The 22743-nt window shown below is 35.8% G+C and overlaps 3 protein-coding genes across 5 annotated transcripts; 2 read left to right on the top strand and 1 right to left on the bottom strand.

Moving 5' to 3' along the window:
• Positions 1–4513: 4513 nt before the first annotated feature.
• On the top strand, positions 4514–7725 carry LOC140823131 (uncharacterized). 3 transcript variants are annotated; one of them, XM_073184303.1, is made up of 3 exons: positions 4514–4740; positions 5992–6366; positions 6899–7725. In XM_073184303.1, exons 1-3 carry the CDS (start codon positions 4611–4613, stop codon positions 7603–7605), a joined length of 1212 nt encoding a protein of 403 aa, XP_073040404.1. In that variant the 5' UTR covers positions 4514–4610; the 3' UTR covers positions 7606–7725. The 3 variants fall into 3 exon arrangements, with proteins under 3 accessions (XP_073040404.1, XP_073040406.1, XP_073040407.1); XM_073184305.1 differs by having other exon boundaries at positions 4604–4740; positions 5839–6366; positions 6899–7723; XM_073184306.1 differs by lacking the exon at positions 4514–4740 and adding an exon at positions 4758–5145 and having other exon boundaries at positions 5839–6366; positions 6899–7723.
• Positions 7726–8117: 392 nt separating this feature from the next.
• Positions 8118–14522, bottom strand: LOC140823130 (serine/threonine-protein phosphatase PP2A catalytic subunit-like). The gene is made up of 11 exons (XM_073184302.1): positions 14314–14522; positions 12663–12719; positions 12313–12396; positions 12152–12223; positions 11068–11139; positions 10778–10818; positions 10002–10068; positions 9367–9558; positions 9191–9280; positions 8992–9099; positions 8118–8521 (listed from the first exon to the last, which is right to left on the bottom strand). The coding sequence occupies exons 1-11, from the start codon at positions 14410–14412 to the stop codon at positions 8456–8458; spliced, it is 948 nt and encodes a 315-aa protein (XP_073040403.1). The 5' UTR covers positions 14413–14522; the 3' UTR covers positions 8118–8455.
• A 4485-nt stretch (positions 14523–19007) lies between these two features.
• LOC140824286 (uncharacterized) lies at positions 19008–20557 on the top strand. The gene is made up of 2 exons (XM_073185886.1): positions 19008–19552; positions 19606–20557. The coding sequence occupies exons 1-2, from the start codon at positions 19008–19010 to the stop codon at positions 20555–20557; spliced, it is 1497 nt and encodes a 498-aa protein (XP_073041987.1).
• Positions 20558–22743: the final 2186 nt, after the last annotated feature.

The following is a 22743-nucleotide window of genomic DNA, read 5'->3' as shown; positions in this document are numbered from 1 at the left end:
ATGTAACGCCTCAGATTCGACGAATGTCCTCAATGTACCAAGACGAGTCTTTCCAGCGTGCTTATGTCCTCACTCACACGCACCATAGGAAACTTCCCAGGAGGTCACCCATCCCAAAATTGCCCCAAGTCAAGCACGCTTAACTTTGGAGTTCTTATGTGATGAGCTACAGAAAAGAAGATGCACCTTCGTGATATGAGTAGTACCAATCAAATCTTTTAAGCCCTCTTCAACTGTACAGTCCATTACATTGAACAGTCTCGGAATCCCTCTCATTCCCGTGTGGGTCGGTTCATTCATGTTCCCTCCACCTAGAAGCCTGCCAGGAGCCGCTCATTGTCCGTGCAACTGATGGCACCGGCGATCACTCCCTCCCTCTTCGGCCCCGGGCCTCACAGTGTATGTAATTGTTATGATTTTCAGAACTGATATAATCGAGATTATACAGATTTGAGATTACTGTCTGTTATTGTTGAGATTATGACTCGTACCCATATTGATTATGAGTTCGGTTATTATATATGTGATGTTGAGATTGACGGGGTTACTGAGACTGTACTGTTATACCGTCGAAACATTAGTGGGTTGATATTGATCAGATTCAGTAGTGACTTCGATTATATCGTGATATCGTCGATATGGACTAGATTGAATCTTGATTCGATATTGATCAGATTATGTCTTGAATTGCGTATTGATTAGAACAGGCTTTGAATTGAGCTGTATATTGACACGGTCTATTCGATATTGTCATTTCAGATTTGATATAGACAGACTTGACTTCGATACTTCGACTTCGTCAGATCGAGAAGAGAAAGGTATAAATTTATGTTAATGCGGGATTGCACAACTCGAGTCCGATTGACTTGAGTTTCCCAAAATCACATATTTACTTTATTGCATTGATATTTGCAATTGAATGAGATTGATATCTTTGATTTATTGATTTATGTATTGAGTCATAAGCGGATACGCCTAATTGTAAATGAGTAATCTTGTGACAGTAGTGCCGAATAGTGATGGAATCGTCACTGGCACTTGCACATTGTCACAAGATAGGATATTAGTGAAAATGCCAAAGTCTGTGACGGATAGGTCAAGACACCAGATGTTTGGTCATATCGAAGTGGATAGAATTGGAGTTTCTTCTATTACTGATGTTCGATATGGAAAGGGCCAAAGTCCGTGAATAAGAACATACCACCACCCCGATCGGGAGTGTAGGTGGGTGTATGTTCTTATTCCGATCGGGATCCCTAGATTAGGACGAGTGGAGTCAGAGTCCAAGAATCACGGAGTGTGATTCAGAGTATATGTTGATTCATGTGTCCGATTTGATACATGTTATATTTAGAATTTGTATGGATTCATGTTTATGACTTTGATACATATTATGATTATCTGTTCATGCTTTTATACTTGTTTATATGAAATGCATGTATACATGATTTATACTGGGAATGTAATTCTCTCCGGAGTTATCCGACTGTCGTCTTGTTTGTATGTGTGAATGACAACAGGTGGGACATGATCGGGGTCAAGAAGAAAACGAGGTAGGACTAGTTAGTGTGGATATCCGGGCTCAGAAATGGATTAGGATTCAGCACTGATATGTAGTTGAACCTAGTTGTATTCTTGTAGACAATACAAGACTTGTATATTTATGTTAAATATGTATTTCGGATTGATTTACATAACGTTTCCGCTTTGTATTTTTTTTAAAAAAATAGACCCTGTTATTATAATTGTTTTGAATAATTCCTAAGAATGATTACAATTGAAATTAGCGTCCGGGTCTCCACAAAAATTAAATCAAGAAGTTGCATTCACAAGCATTAGATTGTCTTATTTCTCATAAACAATAAATTTATTCCTAATATATATCTTCTTGTTATTTTAATTTGTGTATTTTGTTAAAATATGTTAGGAATTCAAACTCTAATATTATCCTTTATATTCGAGTTAATTGAAATATAATGTCATAAAAATAAAGGCAAAAACTTGTGTGAGACGTTCTTACGGATCAAATTTGTGAGACAAATCTCTTATTTGGGTTATCCATGAAAAAGTATAATTTTTTATGCTAAGAGTATTACTTTTTATTATGAATATGGGTAGAGTTGACCCGTCTCACAGATTAATATCCGTGAGACGGTCTCACATGAGACTCACTCATAAATAAAAACATATCTAAAGTAAATTATTTATCACAAATTTTCCAAATTCCGTACTTCTCTAATTATAATGATTTATATTGCTTCATTTCACAATATTTTTAATTAACACAATTAATTAGTAGTAAATTTTTCTGAAATCATTTTTTTAAATTTCATTCGGGTATTTGATATGTTATCGACAAAAACTTTTTTAGTTTTTTGCGCAACTACAATGCATGTTCGTCTTATGATTATTCTTATCACATATATATATTCGATCATATTTTTTCCCATTTTATAATAATTTTATATTATGATTCATATAATTTGAATTAGTTTTTTGTCAATCAATACAGATTCATCGACGCGATATTGTATTGTTTCATCATTTTTTCGATCAATTAAACTTTATATAACATGTGTTCAAATTGTTTCCCCGAAATTGGATATGTGAAATTTTTTAACTTATTTTCAATTATCAATATGTTAAGTTGATATTATTTTAAAAAAACTATATATGACTCCTATGATTTTTCTATGTTTTAACTTTTTTTTAAAGATTGCAAATCAAATTTTTTATTTTTCATTCAAATAGAAATGTATATAAAATGATTATCATTTATTATCAATAACAAATTTTTCGTTTGAGTAGAAAATTGAATTGTCAATTGATATATTTTTTAATATCATTGATTCAAAAACAATGTTGAGAAATATGATGTATTTCAACAAATCAAAATATAGTTATTTCTTGATTCTTAACTCTCTTCTTTCCTTTTTTTCTACTCGTTTCGTTTTGAACATGATTGTAAATCTACTCATTTCGTTTTGAAACATTATCGTAAATCAAAGTTCGTACTCATAAATAATTGAAACTATGACGTCGAAGTGAATGGCATTTCTTAAAAATAAACCTATAAACGTAAAAAAAAAAATTAATCTATTTTTTTTAATTTTCTATCATCTTTCTCATCATTTATTATTTGTATTTAGACGTGATAATATGTATTTGAGTAGGTCTCTTGTGAGACGGTCTCACGAACCTTTATCTGTGAGATGGGTCAACCCTACCTATATTCACAATAAAAAGTAATACTTTTAGCATAAAAAGTAATAATTTTTAATGGATGACCCGAATAAGATATTCTACCCACAAAATTAATCTGTGAGACCGTCTCACAAGAGTTTTTGCGTTTGTATTTCTATCCTCTAGTTTTAAATAATTGATTTGTTTGTTTCGTTCATGAGTATGTATTATTTATTCATAGAAATTTTTATTATTTTGAGACATAATTATCTAACATCTTTGAAGGAAAAACTTAGATTACCATTATTTGATTTAGAGTGATTCATAATCTAAAATATAAGATAACATAGACTAGTTTTAGAGTGAGTCTCATGTGAGACCGTCTCACGGATACTAATTTGTGAGACGGGTCAACCTTACCCACATTCACAATAAAAAGTAATACTCTAAGAATAAAAAATTATACTTTTTCATGGATTACCCAAATAAGAGATTCGTCTCACAAATTCGACCCGTGAGACTGTCTCACACAAGTTTTTGCCCTAGTTTTAAGGTTGTAGTGTTTGTCATTTGTCTTCTAAAGAAATAATAATATGGAAATAACAGATTTTTTGATAGAATATATAAATAAGTTGGGACATAGAATATATGAAAGTTGTATGAGCGTGATATTAGACTGAAATTTTTTTATGATTGTAAATTGTCTGTATGTGTACAAAGAAGAGAGTTGAAAACTTATTTAAGTATGAGTTTAATTTATTTGAAGGAAAAATATATATCTAAACATAATGAGAACCTTAGAACCAGACAAGATATATCAGAAGTTTAATTTCAAATCAGACAATTTAGTAACTAAGAACGATGATATGTTGTCAATGATGGTGAAAGATGTAGAGAAACCAAGTGAGATTTCAAAAACACAAGAGAAAATAAAATAGAGTAAGATTCGAAGTGTGAGCAAATCAAATAAACAAAATAAGAATGTGATAAGAGAAAAATAAAACAATTATCAAAGAGATTAATCGAAAAATAGATTGTCAATGATATTGAATAATTCAAAAAAAATTAAATTAAATCATGGTTATTTGAAAATAATAGATAAAATATGAAATAATATTGAATAATTCTTGAAAAAATTATGTGTTTCTATTTATTTGCAAATATAAGACGAATATTAATAATACACTCAAATTCGTTAGTCACGTCGGTATAACACTCATGCTTAATTACTAATATAATAGTAAAGATACCAAATAAACATTTATATAAAAAAAATAAGAGGACCCAAATACAGTGAAGTACCTCCATATCATTTTTAAGAAATAATAATAAGCAGAGAGCTCGAAGGTCCATTTCCCTAACTTGGTTCTTGGTCTGTGCAATTAACATCCATCCTCAACCTCTTGATTGTTTCGGGTTTCTTGAAAATGGAGTTACTTTCTTCAAAAAATTTAATCTTATCAGCTCAAAATAAATTCCCTGCAACTTACTCGAATAACACTTTTCATTTCCAGAAGTTTCCTCTCGTTCTTCATTCTAAGAAATCCATATATCAAGGTACTACTGCACTCCTTTTATGATTCAACTATTTTTATATTTTGGAAGTTCGTATATTTTGTTGTCTTTGCTGGAAAGAGGAAACAACACGTGTGTGTGTGTGTGTGAGAGCTTTGTGCCTCTGTGAAGGCTTTTTGTAACTTATTAAGCTCTTTTATTTCATCTTGGGGTGGGAATTCCCGTGATGTTATTTATTTCGAGGTAATTCGATCGATTTCTGAAGGGTTTTGGTTTGTTTATTCATTTGTTTGCGAAAATCTTTGGAACTTTTTAGCCTATTTAAAGGTACCCTGCTGGGGGTATGGCGTTACTCGTGCAGTGCGTGCTGTATTGCTTGTTTATTATTCAAAAGTTCCAGCTTTGTAAAAAGCATGCAGAATACTAGATGCGTGCCTTAGAAATTCAGTAAGGCTGCAATTGGATAATTGGATTTGAATTCGATGAGGTTATAATGAATTTGAAATTAAATTGATTAGATAACATTTGAATCGATTTTTTTTCTAATAAAGGGATTTCGGATGCCCTTTTTAAACTGAAAATGTATTGGATTTAAAAGATTACTCATACGTTCTTTTTTTTTTCTTCTTCTTGCCATGCGTGCATGATGGATTTGGATGATAAGTCTTAAACCCATGTAGCTCAAAGGCCAAATACATTAGGTGCGGGCCTATGAGTCTAGGTTTTGAAAATAAATTGATATGAAATGACAACTTGTCGATGGGATTTTTTTCTTTCACCGATGAACTTTTGAAGGAATTTCATTTTTTTCCTTTCACTAACGAATTTTTGAATGGAGTTGTGTTCTTGCTGTCATAAATACATGATGGATTTGGAGAAGCCGCTCTGCTTGCCTAGCCGTTGGGTGTGCCCCTGATGACCTCATCATAGAGGTTTTCATGGATTTGATATATTTGATGATCCGTGAATGAAGAGAAATAAGACTAGATATTAGAAATTTTTTGCTGAATTTGGTTCGTGTGGCTTGGGCCATGGGCATCCAATACCGCATTGAGCCACATACGTATGTGCAAATTCAAATTATATCGTCCATGATCAAATTTTAACAAAGGTGTTTCAAGTTTCTCGTTCCAATGCTAGACTTAATATTAAGCTAAAGTTTGAGGAACTATGGTTGGGATGTGAAAATCGATGTCTAACCAAGTGATAGATTAATACATATTATTATTATTTCATTTGTCTTTGTATTTTTGTCATTTTATTCCACTGAATCAATATCAAAGTCTGTCTTAGATTTTCAAGGATATGCAAAACCTATACGACTCTTGTCAGCCACAGAAGCGAAAAGTGTCACTGATACCTTGTATGAAAAAATGGTGGCTTCTTTCAAGTCTGGGGAAACTGAATCCTTGTACAAAGTAAAGCTACAAACGAGTAATATTAGAGGATCAAGTCTCACTGACTTGAACTCCTCGGTTCTACTTTGCTTAATTGATGAGAATGGTTCCTCCATTTTACAAAGATTACCTGCTGTGGAAAATAAAAACATGTCAGCAAATGATGACATGGATGACATCTTGCATTTTCAAAGAGGCTTGGCTGATGAGTTTGTATTTGAAGGGTCTAGTCTTGGAAATATTGTGGCTCTTTGGATCAGCCTGGAATCTGGTTAGTCTACTATAATGATGAGTATATTTCTCAGTTTCATTCGGCTGTGCAATTTTCTGGCCACGTTAAAAGCATTTAGTACTCATTTTGTTACAACTTTTTAGCATTTTACATGAAAACTAAAGGAATATATTACTTTTTGGTCATGTTGTGTCATTTGAAGTAGGAAACTTGGTTCGATGCACAAAAGCTTTTTGAAAAGAGAATCAGTCAATAAGTTTGAAATATGAACTGTGTTGTGCATGCTATCATTCTGACTGCATCAGCCCCTCAGACGGTTGAATAAAATGGTGTCATTGACCTGTGTATAAATTGCAGATAAGCTATGAATATGGAATCCGGAATTAATGTTCTGCTTTGAACTAAAAAAGCAAACATAAAGCACTTCTTAGTCATGGATGACTGTCAAAATCGCGCTTGACAATCCATCTTGGTGATAATCGATGTGATTATTCTGGATTCTAATGTAGTTCATTTTGAAAATTGTTCTCCGATGGTTAAATCATTCTTTGCCTTTTGCTACTAATTTCAGGTCAATGGAGGACAGGAGGCATAAGTTTAAGGATGTTTTGCCAGAGTCAACTTCTGTCAGAAAACGGCCAAAATAGAGAACAATATATTGGCTTCCAATACAACTTCGAGGTTGAGGATATCTTGCTTGGAGAAAAAAGTGGGATCTCCTTGATGGAATTCAGACCTTACTCAGTTACTAAACTTTCTGAGGATGAATTTAACTTATTCTTAGAGAAGACCGTACAACCATTATCCACACTTGAGAGTCACCTCATCTCAAATGAAGAAAGCATGAAAGAATACTCGGACTTAAAATTTTCATTGTTGTTTTACGATGCAATGCTAATCCTGACAGGCTCTTCGATCATATCCATTATGACAGGAAATGCCGATTCTTACGCATTCTTGATAGGTGGGACGTGTGGATTTCTTTATTTATTACTGTTGCAGAGATCAGTCGATGGATTACAAGTGCAAGAACTTACTCCATGGGAGGAGAAAGTGAGTTTTGGTCAAATTCTTGAAAGATTTAAGGGCATGAGTTTAAGCCTTGTCTTGGTATGTGCATTTGCTGCCATAGCAGTGAAATATGCTTCAGGGGACGGTGCCGTGCAGTGGACACCAAAAGACATTATCATTGGATTGATGGGATTTCTTGTGTATAAAGTTGCAGTCGTGTTGGCTGCATTTAAACCACTGCCATTTGGTTCAAGAGAGAGCAAATGATTGAAATCTCTGTGTATATGTCCTTATGATTTTATATAATCAAATACAACTATTATCTCAGTTAGATTAATTCACTGTGAACATGAGTCTGATTTTCAGCAAATATCCAAGCATTTGCGTGTTATAATTAATATCATGGTTAGGACAAGAACTAGGAATTTTTCCGAAGTCATTTATAACAAAAATTAAAATATAATACCGAAATATAAATAATATTTTTAAATTGAGACATAGAACAACATAAATGAATTATAATAACAAAGAAGAAAAAAAAATTATTTTTTCACTCGACAAACGTATGTCATCGGTTAATAATGGAGAAATTTGGAGGATATTTAATTTTTTTATTAATAACAATTATGTGTACAATTTTAAAATCTAAAGAATATTTTTCCAGATCGAAATTTAAGGGACAGCAGCCTCCTTGCCTCTATGTGAGGCTAGCCGTATTACAGTCAACAAATAAGCTGATTCGGGGCAAAACTACAAGGGAACATGGGCTCGCAAGTTAATTAAACAAGCCAACGACAAAAAGCTTAATAGTGAAAACGTAAGACATGATTCTTGATTTTTCATCGAATACAATCAGATGGAATAACGACATATAGTCGTCCTACAAAACAATAGAGGTGTAAAAATTATGGAAAAGAGGAAGAAAATCGTCGCGTCTTCTCCGGTAGCTAACGTATTATCAGCAATAGCATCCCAGGTTTACCGAGCTTTTTAGCAGCATCTCCAACAGTCCTACAAGTTATTGCTGATTTGGAGAAAACACCATTTGACTCACGCAGATATCAACACATAAAGCAGCTAAAAAAACAGGGAACTGATGGAATTCGACAACCATATATCAAAGGAAGTAATCTGGTGTTCTTCGAGTCACACCAGGTTCACCACGTCTGGGAGCTGGCTCAAACTGCATTCCGGGAACAAGTTAAATGCTGAATATGTGTTGCACACAAATATATGTAAAGATTCTGCTCACTTTTGGTATGACCGATTTCCAAATGCAAATGATACCCCCATCCTATTAATCAAATTAACATTCAAATAACCGCTCTACTCCTATCTCATATATTAACTTACACGTTCAATATAATTTTAAATTGAAACTGTTTTAATATAAAGTCATCCATTATCCATACGAACTACAGATATATTTAATAAAGTTGTACCGTTATTTTTTCTAAAAGAAACGTATCATTAATCTTTTAAAAGGACGTACATCATCTAAACAATAATTACAAAAATAATCAATCGTAGAAGCACATATGTGCACGGGGATGCTACTAGCTTGTGTGTGTGTGTGTGTATTATATATATATATATATATATATATATAGAGAGAGAGAGAGAGAGAGAGAGAGAGCGCAAGCGGAAGAGGACCTGAATGAAAGTGAAACCATTGCAGTCATCAACTTCAAGAATAGATGCCATATTACCACATCGATAGCAATAATTAGGCGCACTAAAGATAGTAACAACCTTTTGGTCCTGCAACAAAAATGCAGTGTTATCATAAGCTATCCCCTTTGCTCATTTGTAAGAAACTTACCAAATATGTAAAAAAAATCTGCAGAATTACATGTGCCCAATTAAATCCCTCCATAACCAGCTGATGAGCTCTAGCAATAAGCTTCAAATTATTTGCATGATTAAACTGCTCTGATATATCCTGTTCCATCCATGTGAAAAAATCATGTGACATAATTCTTCACCTTAAGAACCAAAATGGAGGGAGTAAAGTGTTCGGAAAAATACTTGGCCAAATGTATATCCAGCGCCTCTGGGAGAGATACCCCAACCACATCGATCATCAGGATCAGACCATAAAAGATCACACATGGGCCCTTCATGAGGAACTTCTTGAACACGATCAAAATTTCTTATGTTATCAAGAGTTTCAATGGCTGGAGATAGCCCACCGTGCAGGCAAAAGATTTCTGACTCAACCTATTGAAGTTCATAAAAATATACCACTGAAAATTTTGAATCCCATTGAAGACCTAAGAGAATTCTAGAGTCCAGTATCTAAAATAGTGGTTTCTCAGTAGAAATTTCAAGAAAGGTTTCATAAAACTAAAAATTGGCAATAGTTACCAGGAGTATTCGTTTACACAGAAAAAGCAAAGAGAAATATACCGCATTCTCTTCTTCCAAGCAACTCTATCAATTACATAAGCTAGTGCATCCCACAAAAAAACTGCGAAGCGAGCTAAACATTTACCAGTCCTTGAAAGCAAAGTATGGTGCAGATGATGAGAGTAATAGTTATATTTACCGAACTAGAATCAGGATACATTTTCCCACACGTGAATCATACTAGAAATTTTACAAAATAAGCATTACAAATATGACCATGTTAAACTTTTCATCGATAGATGAAAAATACTCACCAGTGCAGTAAGAGGGAAATAGTCAAATAAATCTGTAAAGATCTTCCAGACATTGGCATTGCCATATCTGAAAATGCAACCAAACAATCAGCATTACGTTATTTTGCTATTCTCACATGCACTTGCACGACAAATAGAGAAGAGATCAATGTGGTAGTTTCTAACAAAAAGAGACATTGTCGAGTGGTTGCTTACTTTTCGACGTGGAAAAGTAGAAAAACTACATTAATGAGGTCTGAAGCGCAATAATATTGTGCCCTCCAAAACCCAATAAAACATCAATGTAATACTAACCAACAATCAATACACGACCTGACAGACAGTAGCATACAGTGCATGGAAGAATGTTAGAAGATAAGATGGTCAATATTTCCACAATTACATAAGATGTCTATAGCCAAAAGCAATTGTTGGTCATGATTGGTGTGATGCATGAACAATACGTCGTGACTGCAGGAACTACTACCACTTCGCCAGCACTCCTCCACCAGCTATTTAATTTTTTTGGTCATTAAAATTACCAGTTATTAATTGTAAATTCAAGCTCTTTAGAGACTTAAAATTATAATATTAGGAAATTTCAAAACAAAATAAAATCAAATAAAAGTCTAGCCTGAGGTTATGACATAACAAACCACGAAAATATCATTACAATAAATCTACTAACAAGAAAGGGGTAAATGAAAGTCACTGACATAGTTTTATCAACAGCTCAATTGACATAAACCCATTTTACATCAGAACGCACAAAAACAAAAGACATGAAAAAAACTCACTTTCTCAGGCACTCATCATAAAACCCATAAACTTGAGTAATCTGCAAGAAACAGAGTTGTAATTTTAAAATTTCAAGTAATAACATAAAAATACAAAAATCTGAGAAATAACGACCAGAATGGTTGATGACCCTCGACAGTAGAATAGAATTTGAGGGAAAAAAAATCATAAACCAGTAAGACCAATTTTCAATCCACAATTAAAAATTTGACACTAAGAAATCAGAGGTGACAAATCGCACTCTCTACCAGGTATAAACTGTCAGGTATTAAATGATTTGGTAATATACCTGGCGGCTTTCATGATTTCCCCTTAGAATCGTGATCCGTTGAGGATATCGCACCTTGAGAGCCACTAATAACTGGAATGTAACCACAAACCCATAAAAACAATGAAGAAAAGATATTCCTAAATATATACCAGTGTACTTGATCCACATTTCTTCAAGGTGATGAGTCAGAGACATTCTATGCTTCCATGATAAACATTATCATTGGTTTCATGCACAATATGGACGTGATCAATGATCTGGTTTATACAGCTGACACAACAGGCACAACTCATAAAAAAATTATAAACAGATAGGCATGCATTCACTGACCTTTGTTATATTCATCAATTGTCACTCATAATGCATAACCTAGGGGAGAACATGGCCCAGACAGGTACTAGCAAAAGTTCTTTTAATGTATTTAGCATCCAACCATGGCCACATTTGATGGTAAACCAAAACTAACTACCTAATAAATTTTGTTCAGCGTGGTTTTGAATCTTGGTGAAGTGTGGTTCAGTTTACAGCTTATATACTTTGTTAAAATCTAATTGACACCTGGTTCATTCCTCCTACTTCTTCTGCTTAATGCGGGTTAGGATTATAAGCAATGCAAGAGAAATCAAAATAAAGAAACAAATTAACTTTAGGGTCTGATTCGATTTTCTTATATGTGCAGAAGTAAGAAGGCAAAAAATATGATAGGAGTGTGTTAGAGCAACTGGAAGCCAACAAATCGAGGTTTTAATTGGGCTTTCAATCCCAAAAATTTAAAAGAAGAAACCTATAATTCTTTTTTAAATCATATTCTGGTTTAATTGGGCTTTCCAAAATGAACAGTCCAAAAAAAATTTCCCAAAAAAACTCTAAACGCCTGAGACCGCCTAGGCCTACCTACACCCGCCTAGGACCGCTTGCCGCTTAGGGTGGCCGCCTAGCACCTTCTGAGTGCGGTCGAGCAGCGCCTAGGCCGAGTTCTAGAACACTGTTTTTTTTTTATAGTCAAGACTCAAGAGTTTGCTCTTTATTGATAACCAGGGAGTAAAACGCATTTAATCCACGAAGTTTATAAAAAGTTCACAAGTGAAAAGTTGAAGCTTACCGTTACAGTTTCAACAGAATAGTATCCTCGATCGACATAATCTCCCATAAACAAATAATTTGAGTCCGGGCACTGCCAATGAAATACTATAAACATACAATTCACTGAACAGATGATGGAGATATAACTTATTAGCTAGATGATGGCAAATAAGTACACACCTTTCCACCGATCCGAAAAAGCTCTGCAAGATCGTGGAACTGCCCATGAATATCTCCACATATGGTCACGGGGCTTTTCACAGGCTATAGAAACAAATAATCAGTTGAGTAAATTATAAAAACAATGGTAACCACTAACCATGACTAGGGAACAAATTAACAAAGGCAACATGATGATCAACATTTAATGCTACAGATCCTTCAAAAGAAACTACGGCCAACGATCATAGGGAACACCAGAAGATTACAACAGCCGTTTCATTTCAAATAATAAGAAAACCAGTAAAATTCAAAGCAACTGCATCATAGCATAGTCTGTGATAAAGGAAAATAAATGGAAATTTGGGCACCTGGACATTGCTCTCATCCATAAGAATTTCCTTGGCCTTCTCACATAACACCCTTACCTAAATAATATAAGTTGAAAAAAAGAAGAAGATATTTTAGCAGATACAGCTCATTCCATAGCAAGACAAGATATCTACAAAAAAATGATAACAAACTTGCATCAATGTACAAGAGAGAATAAAAAGATATTCAATCTCTCCAAAAGTATAGAACCATAGTTATTTAGGGCATGGCGCACTAAGGTGCATGGGAGTCCTGGAGCTTGAGGCGCAAGTTGTGTGCCTTACTTCACAAGACATATTTTTAAAATATACTCCTTCGGTCCAAATAGGCCACATTTTCTTTTTCGTTTGTCCCGAATAATATATATGTCTAAATATGGATACATATCTATATATATGGGACAAACGAAAAAGAAAATATGGCCTATATAATTGGAAAGTCATTTGTATAATTGATATTTCTAATGAATTTCTTAATCATTGTGGAAAAAAGTCTATATAATTGGGACGGAAGTAGCATATGTTATGAAGATATGCTCTAATTGATAGGTGATACAGTACAAGGTGGGGCAAAGCCATTTGATACTGTTATGGAGCGACATACGAAGTTGACAAGTCCTGAGTTTAATTCTGTTATGGTTCACAATAAGTCCAGCAATGTCGAGGATCCTTTACACATTGATTCTAAATCTATCTTATGATCACTAGACCAGACGTTAGCTACGCTGTGTAGATTCTGAGATTGATCATCAGTGGAAACGGAATATAGGGCCATAGCGGCTACTACATGTGAGATTGTGTGTATTAAAGGTCTACTTAAGGATACGGGAGTGGTGATAACAAAACCTGCATTATAGCTGGGCTGGTTAAGAGTGCTTATGTTTCTTTATAGCATCATCTGGCTGATACTTTTACGAAGAGTTTGGGAAAGCACAACATACATTTTTGACATCCAACTCCAAGCTTGATGTTTTCAATCTACACCAATCTTGAGGTGTTTTGGTGATACTAGAAGAAGTGCTGCGTTGTGAACACGGTAATTCCTTTGTCCATTTTATCTTAATGTTTTTAGTTAGTTTGTATATGCACATTAACATTTGTACTGGCCTACTGGGTTTTGGTTGGTTTGACAATTTTCTTCCAGAAATAGAATTCCATAAGCTCCCGTTCAGCTATGTTAAGCTCAATTCTTAACAAGTCCAACCACGTCAAACCCTGAGCTATAATGAAGAACTACAACCACACAAGGCTCCATACAAAACTACACAGGCAAATCATCAGATCAATGAATTCAATTAATAAATAAAACAATGCATAAACAGATTTTAAAGTATTTTTTTCTAAAGAAGACGAGGAAAAATATTGCTAAATTATTGGGGCAAATGAGTGGGCTTTCAACTGCCATATAGTGACTTCTATTAAATCGGAGCCAAGACAGCTGAAGATTGCTACTGGCCTTTATTATCCTAATGGATCTTCGATTAACTAAACTAATCCAACACTCACACTCGAGTTCTCATCTTACCCATTAAACCTTGCCCTAAACACAAATCACATATTCTGGAATTCTAGACAAACTCGTGAAAAGCAAAATGTCAGTTGAAACGAAAGCCCAATCTAAAAGCATTTTAAGTTAAAAACAATAGGAAACCTCTTGCTCGGAGATGGGTTTGCACTGTGTGAGCTGAGCGATCTGCTCATCGAGGTTTCCAGAAGATCCGCCGTCACTCGAAGCCACCGTCGCATCCATCAACGAATCCTTCTGAAACCCTATATTTTGGAATTTGCGCTGCAATTTTTCCTATGACGCCGTTTTCATGTGCCCTTCTTCTCTAAAGACAAGCAAACAGGTGAAGATTTTATTTTAATCAAGAAATTAAAGAAGCAGCGTTGAGGAAATCAAAGATGATTGGAAATGACAGAAAAGGCCTTCCTCGTTCATTCTTACATCACCATGGATCCATTTGTCAAGTCGATTTTTTTTCCCCCAAGTATTTTAAAAAAGGAATAGTTTAATTGATTGATAATTCAACCATGAAACACTATTTGGCTACGATTCGTTGGAATATAAAATAATGAAATGATTAAAAGAGAAATGATAAAAAGAATGATTGAAGTAAAAAAATAATATATAATGATAAAATAATATTATGTTTAGTACGATGGTTAAGAATGAGATAATTGATATTCTTTTGATGAATTGACAAAATTGTCCTTCCATTTTTTTTGGTCGCGGTCGTCCGGCCGGAAGCGGCGGCGACGGCGGTCCGACGGTCGACAGGAGGAGGGGGTGGTCGGCGGCGGCGGTCGGCGGCCGGCGGCAGGGGAGGTCGTCCGGCGGTCGGTGGTGGGAAGTGGTGGTGAGTTTGGATTTAGGAGAGTGGTAAAATTAGAAAATATGATAGATTAAGAGTGTGAAAAACAATCCTAGGGGGTGAGAAGTGATTATTTTATTACAATTAATATAACTTAATCATTTATAGAAAGGATTGACTTGGTTAAATAAAAAACGTACCAAACATGAAATTAGGTGAGTTAAAAAACCACAAAAACACACCTAATCCCTCAAACCAAACACTACCTTTAAGTATAATAAGACAGTGCTTTTTTCTTGATCTTCAAAATATCGAAATGAACTAATTTGATAGTCGCAAAGCTGAAACCATTTTACTGTCTAAGGTAACGTTTGGTAGGCCTGATAAAGTAGGTTTGTTTACTTTTTTCCATCCTAATCCAATGCTTGGTTCTTTTTTAACTAAACCCACCCAATCCCCTACCCAATGGACTCTATTGTATTAGGTTGGTTTAAATAAACACATATCCCAGCCCATTATTATTATTCATTCTTTTTATCAGACGTATGTTTACCTATTTTACCCTTTGATTCAACCCAAAAGCTGAACAAGACTGTCTTCGCCCAACTTAGAAGCAACGTACGAAGGAAGCAAGACTGTCTTCGCCCAACGTCAGAAGCAACCCAAAAGCTTTCGTTCTTCACGGAATACGAACGTGCAGAAGCGAAATTTTAACCCTACGGATGTTTGATTCAACTGGAACGCATCACGATCCACAAATTTTGGGGAAGATTTTGTAGATCTATGGGGAGCTGTTTACGGTGATGTATGCTAGGGTTGTCTTGGAAGATATTTTGTGAAGGAACATATTGGAACATTTCATGTTCGCAATCTTGATTTTGATGTTAACAAAACTTGTTATTGTGTTTCTAACATATTTACTCAAGTGTGAAGTTGCAAACACAAGAAGCAAGCTGAAACTGAATTATGCACAAACTGAATTTCTGGCGAGCTTCGGTATTTTGATGATATCTCTAAACTGGATTATCCAAATGACAATCAGCCAACTGGACTATTTAGAAAACTCAATTTGGAACAAATCGTATTTCACGTCAGTTGGGCAAAATCGGATGTTATCATGGTCTAACTGATCGCTCAATTACCGAACTGATCACACGAAAACAGCAATCAGTTGTGTTTGAGCAGCTGCCGTATTTTGGTCATATTTCTCAGCTCGGTTATCGAAACGAAGCGATTCAGTATGCGTTGGAAAGATAAGACAAAGATCTACAAATCATTCTGAGAAGTCAAAGTCTGAATCGAAGCTTACAATGCTGATAAATGACGATGAAGCTACTGGTTCTGCACAAACTGAAATCAGCTAGGCTGATTTCAGCACACCAGCTGAAACTGAACCAACTGTACCAGCTGCTGACCAGCTGAATTGAAACTGAACCAGCTGCTGACCAACTGAACTGAACCAGCTGCTGACCAGTTGAACTGAACGACCAGTTGAGTTGACTAGAGTTGACCAGTTGACCAGAGTTGACCAGTCGAGAAAATGTCCAGCAAGACGAATTTGACCGTTGCAATTCCAGAAACAGTACAGAAACTTTTCAAACGGTCATATTCTTGTGTCTAACGTATATCAGTGTTGGAGCCTATAAATACAACATATCGAAGATCAAACAAGAGCTTTTGAAGGGGATTCAAAGAATGGACAGTTAGCATGAAAAAATCAGCTAGTTGAGAGCACAAGCCCTTGTGTGAGGATACATTTGAGATGTACACTGTAACTGATATATTCCTCACACACGATCACTCACACATATACAAGAGAGTTGAAGTTCAAAGATTAGTTGAGTGAGTCTTGCACAAAGATAATAAACTTGTGTATGTAGTCTTTGCATATGAGACATTAAACAATATGCTGATTGTGAGGTGCTGTCTACAATCTTGAGTGCTAGGAGTTCTAGTTGGGTGCTGCCCTTCCGGAATGGGTTTGTACAAGTAGTTGTATAAATCAAAGTCTTCTAGTGGATCCTTCCCAAGGGGAAGAAGGGGTGACGTAGGAGTGTTTGAAATCTCCGAACATCCATAAACAAATTCGTGTCTATTTGTTTATTGCATTTACTTATCATTTTCACTGTTTTTAAAGATGCATTGTTGAAGCATTTTATGTGTTCTTCAAATACCAAAATATTGCTTACCAAGTGTTTGATAAAATGCTTCAACTGAAATACTTTTACTCATTCAACTTGCATATATTTTAAATGCTTTACAAAATATTTAATCGGTTTCTACGAAGGATTATTTCGAGTATCTTCCGCTTGGTTTTTAACCAAACTCGATTTAATTCATCGGTGTTCAATATTTCAAGAACCGGGCTATTGTAACTCAACGGTGATCCCTCCAATCGATCCTAACAGAACATATTCGAAGGAAAGGTGAGGTAATGAGACAAACATGGGTCTGATTTTAGTAATTTGAAAACTATGTGAAAGGGTATTTTTGGTACTGGAAAGTTAATTGATTAGTATATCCCACCTTTCAAAATCAAACCAAACAAGACAATGTTTTGAGCACACCATACAAACCTATAAATAATCATTTTTCTTATCATTTACGTGCTAATCATTCAATAATCCTATCACTTGAACCAAACACAGCCTAAATAGATACATATCTGGAATTTTTATATGCTAGACTAGATTAGATGTCAGGTTTCCACTTTATTGTTTATTTTTAAGAAAGAGCATATTTATGTAATATATTGCTAAACAAAATCTATAGAAAATAGGATTTACATTTCCTTGTTTAAATTAGTGATTGCATGTAGTACACAAATATTCCGATTTCTTGAGATTATTTATCAACACAAGAATATTTTCAAATATGAGTTCGACTCGCATAATTATTTCATAGTGATTATCATATCAAGCATAAATCTAGATCAGACTTCAAATCATTTAAAATATTAGATCAGCATGACCAATTTACAAGATGGGGTCAAACCAAATATCAATTTCATTGAGGATCATAAAGGAAGCATATTAGGAAACTGTCGGTTATGTCAAATTTATTTCAGATCCGTCACAACATCGAATAACAGATCTATCATACACAAACATCTTGAAGAAATTATCAAATTCAAAAAATAGTCTTTGTTTGAACCAAAAGGGGGGAAATGCTAGAATTATATGTTCGGTGTAAACAAACACTTGATGGATCAAGTGATCAGCTCTGAACATATAATGGTTCCGAAGTTAGAAGACCAGGGCAAGATATTTAGACAAAGATGCAAATGCCTTGGAAAGATCAAATATGACTATTGTGAGCTCAATGTATGAATATATGAATTGAAGAACAATAAAGATTAAGAAAAATAAGAGAGAATCTTACTAAAGTATCTCTCCATGCTAGCACATCACTCTTATTATGCTTGTTTATAGGGGTACTTTCGGGCATCAGAGCACCACTGCAGTCTACAATGTCTACATCATATCACTCTAGGATCGTCAGTGTTCAAGAATTTTCAACTCTTTCAATGGAATTATCCAATAAATGGAGATTCTATGTTGTAAAAGCTGGAGTAAATCACCTAACTTGTTTTATGGATGATCTGTTGATCAGTTAGAACTTGTCGTCTTGATTGATAGACTGTGGCAAGGTATTCTTTTTGACAGTGTGATATCAGTTGGATCGGGTTTGTACAACATAATTGTATAAATAAAAATCATATATTGAAATCCTTCAATTTATGGATGTTAGATAATACAATTCTTCTATCCTAAAATCATGCTTGAACATTATTCTAGCAATATTCTAGGCTTAGTTTATGTTTATAATTAGCTTGATTATTGTACATATCTCTAGCCTTAATTTACGTTTGTACATTGTATATTAACCCCATTCATGAATGAGAAGAGCAAGGGATTAATCTCTATCATGGTATCAGAGCTCTAGGATTTTCAATGCCTGGGATTCTCCTTACTCACGCAGCCCTCAAACCTCTGTTCTTCTAACTTCTTTTCTTTCCATTATCCTCATCATGTCTGAAATCAAAGAAAAATTTCACCCTGCCCTCTCCATAACCAATGTGAAATCAGTCTTTCCAATCACATTGGATAATGAGACCGAGCAATACCATTCATGGGCTGCACTTTTCAAAGTTCAACTTAGGGTTCATAATCTCCTTGAACACATTCATCCCCCAACGGAGGCTAAAGAAAAGGAGATATATGAAGCCAAAAAAGCTGCTGATCCTGAACTTTGGCGGCGTCTCGATGCCACTGTCTTGCAATGGATTTATAGTACAATCTCTCCTGATTTACTTCATGCCATCTTGTTTAAAGACGATTCGGCAAAGGCTGCATGGGTGCGCTTAGAGGGCATATTTCGTGACAATAAGGGCTCTCGTGCTACTCATCTCGAAGAAGAATTGGCCGCTGTCGACTTTGCCAATTTTTCATCCATTGATGCTTATTGTAATCATGTGAAGTCTTTGGCGGATAGATTAGCCGACGTCGATGCACATGCGACCAACATCGTCTCGTTCTTAAACTCACGGGAGGGCTACCGGAGGCTTACTCTGGGGTTGTTGATTACATTCAGAATCAGGATCCTTTGCCTACCTTTGAAAATTGCAGGTCTCGCTTTAAATTGCGGGAAAGAACAATTAAAAGCGTTGCAGCCAAGGAGGGTGGTGGCACCGTCGCCTTACTCGCCACCGCAAATGGCAATCAACCCTTGGATGATGGTCACTCACCCAATACTGCCGGCAGGAATAATAATAATCACAGCAAGAACAAAAAGAAAAATTATGGTCGAGGTAACTACCAATCCAACCGTGGAAGGAATAACGGCGGTGGCGCCACCAATGGCGTTGGAAATTCTGTTTTCGCCACAAACCCACAGCAGCCACGTCCCTGGCAGTGGCAGACTCCTTGGGGAAACTGGGCACAACAACAATGGGGAGCTCCATGGGCCATTCCACCGTGCCCATTTCCTTCTAGTCCATGGCAGCAACAACCTAGGAAAAATTACCCTAACAGGGCATCTCGTGTTCTTGGCCCAAGGCCTCAGCAGGCTTATACAGCTTATTATGCTCCGTCTAATGCCGAATACATTCCTACGGATGTCGAGACAGCCATGCACACAATGTCGCTCTCTCAGCCAGATGGAAACTACTACATGGACACCGGAGCGACATCTCACATGATGGCGGATCAAGGTATATTTTCATCGTATTTTAATTCGAGCAATAATCATCATCATATTGTTGTTGGCAATGGCCATTTGATTCCAATTATTGGTTATGGAAGTACTTCTTTGTCTAAACCTCACCCACCTTTATCCTTAAACAATATGTTACATGCTCCTAAACTCATCAAAAACCTAATCTCTGTTCGTAAATTTACCACCGATAACTCTGTTTCTGTTGAATTTGATCCTTTTGGATTTTCTCTGAATGATTTACAGACAGGGACCAAAATAATGAGATGTGACAGCATGGGCGATCCATATCCTATCTTCTCAAATAATCAACCCACTAAATCATTCTCCCCCTCGAATCTCACGACTTTGTCCTCTACCCTGTGACATAATCGTCTTGGACATCCGGGAGACAATGTTTTGCATTGTCTTTGTCAAAGCAATTTAATTTCTTGTAATAAAGCTTCTAAACAATCATGTTTCTCTTGTCCTCTTGGTAAACTTAAAAAGTGGCCTTTTATTGACTCTATGTCTGTCACTACTTTACGATTTGATATTATTCATAGTGACTTGTGGACTTCACCTATTGCAAGTTCAAGCGGGCATCGCTATTATATTCTTTTTCTTGATGATTTTAGTAAATTCTTTTGGACCTATCCTCTTGCTAAAAATTCACAAGTTTTCCCACACTTCAAAGCTTTTCATGCTCTTACCAAAACTTAATTTGAAAGACCCAGCAAAACTTTTCAATGTGATAATGGTACAGAGTTTGTTAATGGTTCATTTCAAAGATTATGCATTGATAATGGCCTTCGACTTCGTCCCTCTTGTCCTTACACTTCACCTCAAAATGGAAAAGTCGAAAGACATATTCAATCAATCAATAATATAATTCGCACTCTCCTTGCACATGCATCTATTTCGGGTTCCTTTTGGCACCATGCACTTGAGATGGCTACCTACCTTCTCAATGTTCTCCCTACCAAAGTTCTAGGTTACTCATCTCCAACTCATATTCTTTATAAACAAGATCCTTCTTTTTCTCATCTCCGCGTTTTTGGTTGTTTGTGTTTTCCCCTTTTTCCTACCTCCAAAATTAACAAGCTACAACAACGCTCCACCCTTTGTGCTTTCTTAGGTTACCCTCATAATTATCGTGGTTATAAGTGCTATGACATGTCAACCGGAAGAATTTTTGTGTGTCGTCACATGCATTTTATTGAAAATGAATTCCCATTCTCCAAGATTCATACTGCTTCATCTCATGAATACGAATTCTTAGACAATGGCATACCTCCTTTTCTACTTCATCAAATGCACAACCATAGCCCACAAAATTCATCCTCTCACTCTCAGTCTACGGATCAGCCTGACACTGTCGCATCTCCAGCCCCACATTCTGTTTCGGCCCCATTTGGCTCTCAAGCTCCACCTATCCCCCCTACTTATACAAGTCAGCCTATGACCCAAATAAATTCTCCTCACCCCATGGCACGGCTAAACCCAGTCAGCAGTTCTCTGCTACCTACCACCGCTACAGGGACAAACTTACAATCACAACCCAACACATCTCCACCCAGGCCGAATACTACTCATCTCGTGTTTCATGGAATGACGACTAGAAGTAAACATGGCATCTTTAAACCCAACCACAAATATGACACTAATTTGAGCTCCACGACCACTACAATCATTTCACCCATACCAAAAAATCCGGTAAATGCTCTCCATGACTCAAATTGGAAGGATGCAATGATAGATGAATATAATGCTCTTATTAAAAATAAAACATGGAAATTAATGCCTTGTCCACCTAATGTGAATGTTATTCGGTCTATGTGGATTTTTCGTCATAAACGGAAATCTAATGGTGATTTTGAGCGGTATAAATCCCGTCTTGTAGGTGATGGCAGGTCTCAAAAGCAAGGTGTGGATTGTGATGAAACTTTTAGTCATGTGGTTAAGCCTGCTACCATTCGGTTTGTTCTGACCATTGCCTTATCACATTCTTGGCCAATTCACCAGCTTGACGTCAAGAATGCTTTCTTACATGGCCATCTCCATGAAACAGTGTATATGCATCAACCATTGGGATTCAAAGATCCCAAATATCCTGATCATGTTTGCTTGTTACAAAAATCTCTCTATGGCCTAAAACAGGCTCCACGGGCTTGGTATCAGCGTTTTGCAGACTATGTCTCCTCCATTGGGTTTTCTCACAGCAAATCTGATCATTCAATGTTCATTTACAGGAAGAGTTCTGATGTTGCATATATTCTACTATATGTTGATGACATTATTCTCACAGCTTCCTCCGATAATCTTCGCAAGTCTATCATGTCCCTTTTGGCATCGGAGTTCGCCATGAAGGACCTTGGTCCATTGAGTTATTTTTTGGGGATTCGTGTTACCAAACATATGAATAGCCTCTTCCTTTCGCAGCAACGATATGCCAAGGAGATACTAGAACGGGCTGGCATGACCAACTGCAGCACGTGCCTTACTCTAATTGACACTAAGTCCAAACTTGGTGCCATTACAGATACTCCTTTTGATGATCCAACAAAATACAG

This window comes from Primulina eburnea, chromosome 2 (assembly GCF_022965805.1).
Source record: "Primulina eburnea isolate SZY01 chromosome 2, ASM2296580v1, whole genome shotgun sequence".
Classification (NCBI taxonomy): domain Eukaryota; kingdom Viridiplantae; phylum Streptophyta; class Magnoliopsida; order Lamiales; family Gesneriaceae; genus Primulina; species Primulina eburnea.
The sequence above is the reverse complement of the archived record's forward strand: the minus strand, read 5'-3'. Positions and strand labels throughout refer to the sequence as shown.